Genomic DNA, 9,971 nt, shown 5'->3' on the forward strand with positions numbered 1-9,971 from the left:
GAAACACACTTGTTCTACGTTTACCCGCTTTGTGACATCCAAATTTCATCAAGTCTTCCCTCAAAAGACTTTGAAGTGCCAAAAAAAAGAGCAATTCTAGTCATTAACAAGTTCTAAGTACTGGTAATATACAGACTTGAGGTTTTTCTAAACTCATATTTACTCTATCAAGTTATTTTTCAGAGTTTTGGGGCACAGTAACAAAATAGGCCCCTCTTTTAATATCTTCTTGGCTCTTCTCTTCTTCCAAAGGACTGTCTGAAGATGAATCCAGATGACAGGTTAACCTGTGCCCAACTCCTAGAGAGCCCCTACTTTGATTCTTTTCGAGAGGACCAAATGAAAAGAAAAGCACGTAATGAAGGAAGAAACAGAAGGCGTCAGCAGGTACCTCCATTCAAAAGTTAAAATGCTGTAAAAAAGATTCTTTTTTCCCTCCTCAACTTTCAAAGCGAGACTAGGTGAACACCAAGACATTTTTCTTTGCACTGGTTAAGTTGTATTTGTTTAGCTAATAAATATTGGTAACTGATGTAATAAAACCATAAAACTGTGAAAATACCCAGATTGTTGCAAAATCTTATTCCAAATACACTTGAATCAAGTTATCGTGCAATTTTTTGTTACACGGATTGGATATTCCCCACCAGGTCATGTACCCAAAACACAGTAGCTTCATACAGTTAAACCCTGATTACAGCAGAACTGAGTTTGAATCCTAGTACCTTTCTGTAGCCTGCAGATGCACAATAAAGGGAATTTGACTCTTCTGTTTCTTGCACCCATGGCTAACCTACATCTGCCTTTCCCAGACTTTCCCTGGAAGCCAAGGATGTGCTCTGGCCAGATACAATGGGATGAATCAAATACTACCCGAGAACCAAATCCTGTCCCAAAATGTGCCAATATTGCAGACTGATATGGTGAATATAAAGGCAAACGTTGATCCTGTAGCTGATTAGGTGACGACCCTTTACTTGCTTTCAGAAAACTTTGAAGTTAGAACATAAACTCCATGGAAGTAGGCTTCTTTGGGGGGTTTTTTTGGGGGGGGGAAATTGGGGTTTTATTTTTTAATGGAGGTACTGGGCATTGAACCCAGGACCATGTGCATGCTAAGCACGCACTGTACCACTGAGTTATACCCTCCTCCTCCCTGGTTTCTTTGGGTTTGTTTTTTTTTCCCCCTCACCTGTATTTCCAGCACCTGAAACAATATGCCACATCAAAGGTACTTAGTAAATTTTATCCAAATAAATAAATAGATGAACATGGCTTATTAATAAGCCAGAATGGTAATTTTCCATTTTTCAGAGACTGACAATCATCACATTTTGCATTGGCTTAATCTTCCTTCCATCTTTTTTTAAAATTATTTATTTATTTATTTTAATTTGGGAGGGAAGGTAATTAGGGTTGCTTATTTATTTATGTTTAGAGGAGGTACTGGGGATTGAACCCAGGACGCTGAGTATGTTAAGCATGTCCTCTACCACTTGAGCTGTACCTTCTCCCCCTCTTCCTTCCATCTTTGAGCTCCTTTTTTGTTCCATTTATCTTAAGGAAGAAAGCGGCCTCTTTCTGCAGTTAAAACAGAAGTTTATTGGGAGAGAAAGATCATACTAATCAATAAGATGAAGTGTTTAGATGATTTCTGTGCATCCAAAATCTTTATCCAAAATAAAAAATCCAAAAATTTTATTACCTAGGCCATTTTACAACTTTGTTAAAGTTGCATGCTTGCAAATCAAGCCTAATGCAGTTTACTTAGCCGAAAAACTAGAGTTGGTTCAAATAAGTCTGAGACAGCAATTGGAAAGACAGTGTAAAAACACTGGTCCCCTCAAAAACAGCTCACCAGCTTCCCCACCTTTGTCCTGGGAGGGTGAAGAGCAGCACTTCCCCATCCTTCCTCTTGGTCCCTGCTTCACTTTCTACCACACTCGCCGCCAGGTGGCTGGAGATGCTGCTCTCCCTCTAAGTCTCCAGTTCACAGCTCTGCCGCCCTTTCCTTAATGCCTTGTAGCCCAGCTGATACAGGTCAGGGAATTTACAGAAGGCCTTCCCAAAGACCCAGGACAACAGAAGGGAAAGAAAAAAAGAGCAGCATGCACATCAATAATCTCGTTTACAAAGACTATGTCATTTTTCTCTGTCCTTAGCCATTTGGCATCCTGTCCACCTGTGTGTGGCTGCCCCGCGAGAGCCTCTACCACAAGCCCACGTCTAAACACCTTCCTCCCCCAGGAGAAGTCCCTCGGGAGCGAGGCCAGGGGAGGGACAGGGATGGCTTTCAAGTTCCGGTTTTCTTTCTGAGCACACAACCTCTCTCATAGGCATTTTACTGTATCAGAAAATAAACTAAATTCAGAAAGGTTTTTTCATACAGGGTGGTTTCACTTTGTAAGTTCAAATTTCTACCGAGAGCTTAGTTCCTAGCTCTGAGTGGGTGACCAACAATTTCCTTAAGACTAAATATTGTTTAAAGTTGATCACAAAGAGGCTTTATATCTTTGCTGTTCTGCCAGTATCCTAAAACTGATATCTAAAATTAAAAATTTGAGATGGGTAAAGTGTAGACTCTTGGAATTATTGTTTAATAGCTGGTGGACATCTATCTATTTTTTAAACACTGACTACTCAGAATTGAGCTTATTGAAATTAATCATAGTACATCTCTGAGAATCCTAGAATAAGTAATAGAAATGAATTTTCAAGTATCAGAGAATCACAATTTTTGGAAAGGTAACCCAGCTTAATTTTCAAATTGATGTTCTTGGACATCTTTGTACCATATGTATCCTTTTTATTTTACCACCTTTAAATCAAGCTGTACCGATAGGAATTGTTTTCAATGTACTTTTTTATTTTTGTCTCATTCTGCTATTAGAATCAACTGTTGCCTCTCATACCAGGAAGCCACAGCTCCCCCACACCTGATGGAAGAAAACAAGTCCTCCAGTTAAAATTTGATCATCTTCCAAACATTTAGGAAAATGCACTTTCAAGTGGAAAGTAATTTAATACGTGCACACTTTTTATACAAGAGAGATAGGGATTCTCAGTGTTTCAAATGCAGATGAGCCATATGAAAATTAAGATGCTTTCTAGAATTGTTTTGCTCTGATCATTACTGATTCCTCTGCCCATGCTTTTTACATGCCAACTTTATCTTTTAGAACATTTTCTTTAAATGTTATACAGTCTGAAACTGCACATATGGAGGAGACATTTTCAATTTTATCAGAGCAGCTCCTCTTGAGGCAATTTGTACTGAGAATCTGTGGGCTTATACTTGGATTTATGAAAAAGGTTTACATATGCCATCTCACTCCAGCTGACCATGTAATGTCTCAGAGCAATATCAAATAGCTTGCCTAGCTGTTGTTTGTGTAAGGAACCTCATTATGTTTCTGCATTTTAATTTACTCTCATTGTAACCAGGCCTGTTGAGTAAAGCTGGCATTTAATTCTGTGTTTTTATATTGGTGTAGAAAGGGAACCTCGAAATGTTGACTAGGTTTATCCCTTAATTCCAGGGCAGACTCCACTTTCTCTGTCTCCTAAGACATTGACGATTCTATTTTTAAAGCTAGCTAGAGAAAAATCCATACATTTACATAGAAAATAGTGGTGAATGACAGGGGATTACCATCCTCATGACATAACGCCCGCCCTCGGAGAATTCACTGCTGAGTCTCCTGCTGTCCTTTGATACCTCACTGTTCCTTACCCTTTTCTTCTCCTCCTAAATCATCTCAGTACCTAAACCTAGCCTCCAGTATGTTTTCTAAATAGTTCACGGTCAACACTCTTCCAAACATGTGCATCCATCTATAAATTTTACAGCCCAAAATTTGTGCATCATGAAAAGTCAGGTTTGTAAACACTTCTGAAAGCAAGAAGACCATCTTTCAGTTAACTTCATTTTATGTCTCTTACCCAAAAAAAGGGGCACAAACAAACAAAACACCTTAACAGGTGAGTCTAATTTATGTTGGGACACTTTCCCAAGTAAACTTTACTTGCATACATATATACATATATGTAAATATATGTTTATAATTAGAATTTTTGAAGCATCATAGTAAATGCCTTTTATCCTGGACATCTGAAAGTGATGCATAATGTTTGAAAGTACTTTTAGCTTGCTAACAAGGAGCTCATGCTAAATAACAGCATGGGGCTGTATATTGCTGTCTGGTGTAAAGGCACAAACTGGTGATATTTCTATCAATTAATATTAAGATTATTTCATTAATTCTTTTCTGCTCCTGAGTCTGGCATGCTCCCCCTGAACACTGTCAAATTTTGTAAATACACATAATTTTAGAAATTCCTTGTATCTGGCACCAAGACACCAAGCATAAATTGTTTCAAGAAAACACAGTTCCACCTTACGTTCATCTCTGAAAGTCTGGTGCACATATAAATGTGGTTCTGTAAACTTCCAGACACCCTCATTCAGTCGCTTGAGTGCATCTCTTTATTAGGAAAAATGGCACCTAAACAATTGTTCCTTGCTCACTAGAAGGATATTTTAAGTGGGCTTATTTGGCCATTTAATGTTCTCAGTGTGAATGTAAGCTGCTAGGATCTTCTTATTTCCATCTTATTAACAGAATATGCCTCTTCAGATTTGTATGTTTCTTGCATTTTTAGTAAGATGATACCACAGGTGCAAGGAAAATGAGAAATAAAAAGATAAGTGGCAACTTTGCTGAACGATTTGTTTTTAGCTTTCACAGTGGGTTTTTTATTTTTATCATTTAAGTTTTGTGATTGCCAAACAACTCATGCTGCTCCAGCTCTCTTAAATGTGTGTGTGTATGTGTGTGTGTGTGTATACATATATATATATGTAATATGTAACATATATACACACACATATGCAGAAAATAAGAAGACAGCCCAAGACTCCATTATCCATTTTGTAATTGTGCTTCAAACAACAGTGGAGTTTTTGGCAGCGGTTAGTAGAGTGTCTTCCCTTAATTTTTGCTTACATTTAAGAATCAATTCAAGCTAGATTTCACTCAGTTTTTTCCCTTAGACAAATTCATCATTTAGGTATCAGTGGGGAGAGGAGAGGAGAAAGCATCTAATGCTTAGAAAAATGTTCTCATGCACTTCTGTTACCGTGAAGAAAAGGCGTCCCTGATGACGTCTGCGTGCTTCACTTCCCTGGGCGACCCAGGCTGGTGCGCCGCAGCTGCTGGCACCGCAGGAGCACACGTCTCCAAGCGCGGCTCTTTTCTCTTTGAAGAGCATCTTCTCACCTCCATACTCCACAGATTCCCTTGCATTTCTCAGCCACATGGAAGGCAGTTGCACTAAGCCCCGAATTAAGCAGTGACGTTTGTAAAAGTCGTCCTCAGCCAGTCGGCTTGCCCCAGGCTCTTCACAGAAGCCCACACGACTCTAGAACCACGAGTCTCCTTTTACAGTCTTGCACAGTTTCTGGCTTTCCTGGGACTTGTCTCACCCATGCCAACTTCCAAGCTTTTAAATTTATTTATAGAGCTCTTTGCCGTTGCTGCCCAAATACTGCACCGTCATGGTGAGTGACCGGCCCCAAAACCCCCTTTCTCCACCTCGGTGTGACCCCTTGGCATCCTGGTTTCCTCAGCCTTTCCACACACGTGTACTGGGGAATCCACGCTGTTCTGTTTCTTCCTTTCTTTCTTATATTTATATTTTGCGAAGCACTTTACAGAGGATTGAAAATGCAGAACTTACTTCTTGTTAGTGCTCCTGCTTCTCTAGGGAAGAAGGAAATACACCTAAAGAAAGGACATTTGATTCGACTATATCAGCCCCATAAGCCTATTTGCTTGGATACTTGTCTTCGTGTCCGTTTCAGTCCTGGTGGTGTTTGAATGTAATTGCTCAGACGTGCCCCAACCACAAAGCCCTGTGGGGGGGTGTCACTTTCTGTGGATGATTTTAACTAGGCCAAGTCATTTAAAAAGGTGTGTTCAATACAAAACAGAAACAGACTCACAGACATAGAATACAAACTTGTGGTTGCCAAGGGGGCGGAGGGTGGGAAGGGATAGATGGGATTTCAAAATTGTAGAATAGATAAACAAGATTATACTGTATCGCACAGGGAAATACACACGAGATCTTATGGTAGCTCACAGAGAAAAAAATGTGACAATGAATATATATATATATGTTCATGTATAACTGAAAACTTGTGCTCTACACTGGAATTTGACACAACATTGTAAAATGATTATAAATCAATAAAAAATGTTTAAAAATTTTTAAAAATTAAAAAAAAAAAGGTGTGTTCAAGAAGCTTTTGATGCCCTGGATGAGGGAGATGATTGAGTAAATGGTTAAAAAAAAGAAAAAAGCTCCCAGGCAGGCAATGAAGAGAGGAGCAGCAAGGAGATCTGCCCTCTCCTAAGGCAGGTCTCACTGCTCTTGCAGATTCCCCAAACCACAGGACAGCAGACAATTAATGCTGTTTTTAATGAGATGAAAAACTTTTAAGATGTTTTATGGTCCTTTTGTATACTTGCCATAGAATTACGATCTTTTCAAAAAGATGACACTTTCTCAGTCATTTGTCACCACCAGTGATTTCCAGTCCTGATTTTGGAACGATTTAAATGGCAACAGAAGTCTCCAAAACAATTTTTTTAATTAAAACATACTACCAAAAGAGGAATGATCCTAAAATTCCACAGACAGTAAAATCTTGAAAAAATTGGAGTATCAGTGTAAGGTATTAGCTAAATCACAAACACACAGATTTTTAATGCAGATAGTTAAGAAAAGTAAAAAATGGCACTCACAAGTTAATCTTCTGGGTATGTGTGTGTATTTGTTCCCTATTAAAACCATTAACTCAACAACTTCAGTCTTGTTTTAAAAGAAGACTGGAAGTCTTTAAGGGCGGGAGTTCAGAGAATAACAGAAGTATCGTTTGGTCTGGGAGTTAGGGCACTCACTGGGTTCCGGACCTGGCCGGCGACTCTGCGTAGCCTGGTCACAACATGTAACTTCTCCGCGCCTTCTATTTCCTCATTTGTAAAATTAGAGAGTAGGTAAGTTAGGGGGTTTCTCAGGCTTCCCTTCAGCTCTAAACTTCTGTGATTCTCTGCAGCACATGCCTTTGTGTCCTGGACCCATCTCCCACCAGGAGAGGCTTTCTAGAGAGTGTTTAACAACACCAAGATGAGTGTCGGCGTTGACGATCTAGCCAGGAGTCGGGGGATCTCCCTCCCTCCCTCTCTCTCCCTCCCTCCCTCTCTCTCCCTCTCTCCTGTCTCGCTCGCCTTCCTTCACACTCAGACACACGTGCCATCACCTCCACCCATTTCTATCAAGTCAGTAGCAGTTTGCAGACAACCACCTAACAGAGGTTAAATTTTATAAACGAAAGTGGATTTTAAAGCTCATTATCACTGGATTTTAATTAATGTAAATCAAACAGGTGTGCTTTCAAAATGCAGGGTAATATGTAATCTTTCATTGCTGGTTTAATCTAACTCTAATTAGCCTGGAAATGACATATGCTGTGAAATACTCATTTGAGATATCCATTAAAGCAAAGAACACTCAGGACATTTCTAACTTCAGTAAAAGTTTTAGTAGTTTCAGTAAATGATAGATGACTTGATAGAACTCTATGAATAGATCTAAATTATATCTGTTTTGTATTTCAGCAACAGGGACCCAGGCTCAGTCAACTTTATGTTTAACTTATAATTTAAAGTTTATAATCGAGCTGAGAATTGGCTATCCTATTTAACTGATATATAAATGACTTGTATTTATAAAGTTAACATCCTTTTCTGTTGTGAACACTAGTCACTGACCATGTCTAAATATTGTCACATTGAAGATGCTGTGTGTGTCTACTTAGGATTTTAGAACAGATTTGTATAGAAGCAGGTCTAGTTCAAATCACATGAAATTATAGCTGTATTTCAATTAGCACTTGATAATTAACATAATGGCAATTTACAGTACTAGGAACAATTCACTACAAAGCAGTTTTAGTTGTATTATTTTAAATATGTATAATTTGTTAAATTTATCTTAAGGTATGTAGAAAACCTACGTATGGGATTAAATACTTTGGTGACTTTATAGTTGAATATATAACTTAACCTAAATATGTTCTTTAGCTTACTTTAATAAAAGTTAGAAATATTTCTGTCTCCTAATTTCTGTTCAACTCAGCTGTTAGTTCATTGTCTGTTTATATTTAAATGAGAAAACTGTCCTCTTCATACATAAATTCCAGAATTTGTTATTTAATTTCCTATCATTTGGAATATCTGAACAGCCGATGTGGCAAAACTATTCCTTTTTTTTTTTTTTTTTGTCTTGGGTTGGGAATTTTTACAAATGGAAAAACTGGTAAAATCTTTTCCAGTCTGATTGGCTAGATGCTAATCTCTGAGAACATCTTTACAACTTTACTTTGAGACTGTAAGATTCTTCTTTGAATTCAAATATTTCTCTGGCCCTCTACAACACTTAAGATACAAGATATGAAATGTTCTTGTATCTTCAAGTCCAAGCTAATCACAGTGGTTTCTGTTGCAGGTTTATTTTTATTTTTATTTTATCAATGTATAGTCAATTTACAATGTTAGTTTCCGGTCTACAACATGGTGATTCAGTTATACACATGCATACATATAAGTTCCTTTTCATATTCTTTCTTTTTCTTTTAACACTTTTTTAAATTGAAGTATAGTTGATTTACAATTTTGTATTAGTTCCTGGTGTACAGCATAGTGATTCAGTTATGTATTTTTTTCATATTCTTTTTCATTACAGGTTACTAAAGCCACTGAATATAGTTCCATGTGCTATACAGTACGACCTTGTTTGTTGTAGGTTTAAAAAGATAAAAAGACTCAACACCAAGCTTAGACTAATCATCAAGACAGAGAAAAACAATTGGTAAAGTAATGAATGAGGTCACTATTTAAATATGCTTTAATTCTTCTATTTTCTTTTGAACTAACCGTTCTGCTTTCATTATTTTTAATGGTGTTTATGCAAAAAGAATGTGGTCAGTTATTTCCAGCAGTAACTGGAATTTTTCTCAACCCACATCACCTTTACCATGACGCTTTGCCACTCCTTTTATCAAGAGGTGAAGTCTCCCTTCCCTCTCCTCGCCTTGTGACCTGTGACTGCCTTAGACGCAGCAGAGTGGCCTCTGTACCACTTCTGGGCTTAGCCCTTGAAAGGCTTGGCGGCTTCTGCTTTCCCTCTCTGGGGAAGCCAGCCTTCATGCTGTAAAGAAGCTTGGGCTAGACTAGTAAACGATAAGATACCACAGGGAGGTCAGATTCTGGCTTTGCCACTTATAGGTCATGACTTTTGATCATCAGTGTCTTCAGCTCTACGATGAGAATAATAATAACACCTGCCTAAAATGAGAATTTTAACACCTGAGGTTGTTAAAAGTATTAAATGAAACAATTATGTTAATATGCTTTACAAGAGAAAGAGCTATGTCAATATGATTATTTTTAATATCTTCTAGAATATTTGAACATTTTAAGTTCTACAGTTAATATATGATCCCTTGAAATAAACCCATGGAATTTTCAAAATACAGTAGTTGCCATGTTCCCTCTCAAAGAAGTGTGAGAACTCATCCTGTTGAACTGGTCCTGTCTTCCATTTGGTGGCACTTGCATTTCCAACGTGAAAAGGCTCTTACCTTCCAGCAAACAAAAATGTCAAGTCTTTCTTTGTACACCAATTTAGTTTACTGACACTAAAGTGTTTGCTAACTGCCTGGCAAACACTATCAACTATTAGGAAGAAACAGACGTAAATGAACCCAGAATGGGACATGTAGAAAGAAAAAATGTAATGGGATTTAATCAGAAAGGCACAAATTAAGACCTCACTAGAAAATCTAAAGACACCAACACTAGCATCATAAAATAATCTGACCATGACTCTTAGCGACTTCCTAAAGG

General features: G+C 38.0%; 1 protein-coding gene across 5 annotated transcripts in view; it reads left to right on the forward strand.

Annotated features, from left to right (window-relative positions):
- The window catches only part of CDKL4 (cyclin dependent kinase like 4), a 46,582-nt gene extending 37,699 nt beyond the window's left edge, over window positions 1–8,883 (forward strand). For 3 of the 5 annotated variants that reach the window (XM_072937874.1, XM_072937872.1, XM_072937873.1), the window contains exons 9-11: window positions 253–387; window positions 813–962; window positions 2,891–2,941. In XM_072937874.1, coding sequence (XP_072793975.1) covers window positions 253–387; window positions 813–962 — 285 coding nt within the window. In that variant the 3' untranslated portion in view covers window positions 2,891–2,941. Of the gene's footprint in view, window positions 1–252; window positions 388–812; window positions 963–2,890; window positions 4,716–8,808 lie in introns of those variants that run through there. The other 2 variants (XM_072937875.1, XM_006211478.4) reach the window with 2 other exon arrangements.
- Window positions 8,884–9,971: the final 1,088 nt, after the last annotated feature.

Source organism: Vicugna pacos, chromosome 15 (assembly GCF_048564905.1).
Source record: "Vicugna pacos chromosome 15, VicPac4, whole genome shotgun sequence".
NCBI lineage: Eukaryota > Metazoa > Chordata > Mammalia > Artiodactyla > Camelidae > Vicugna > Vicugna pacos.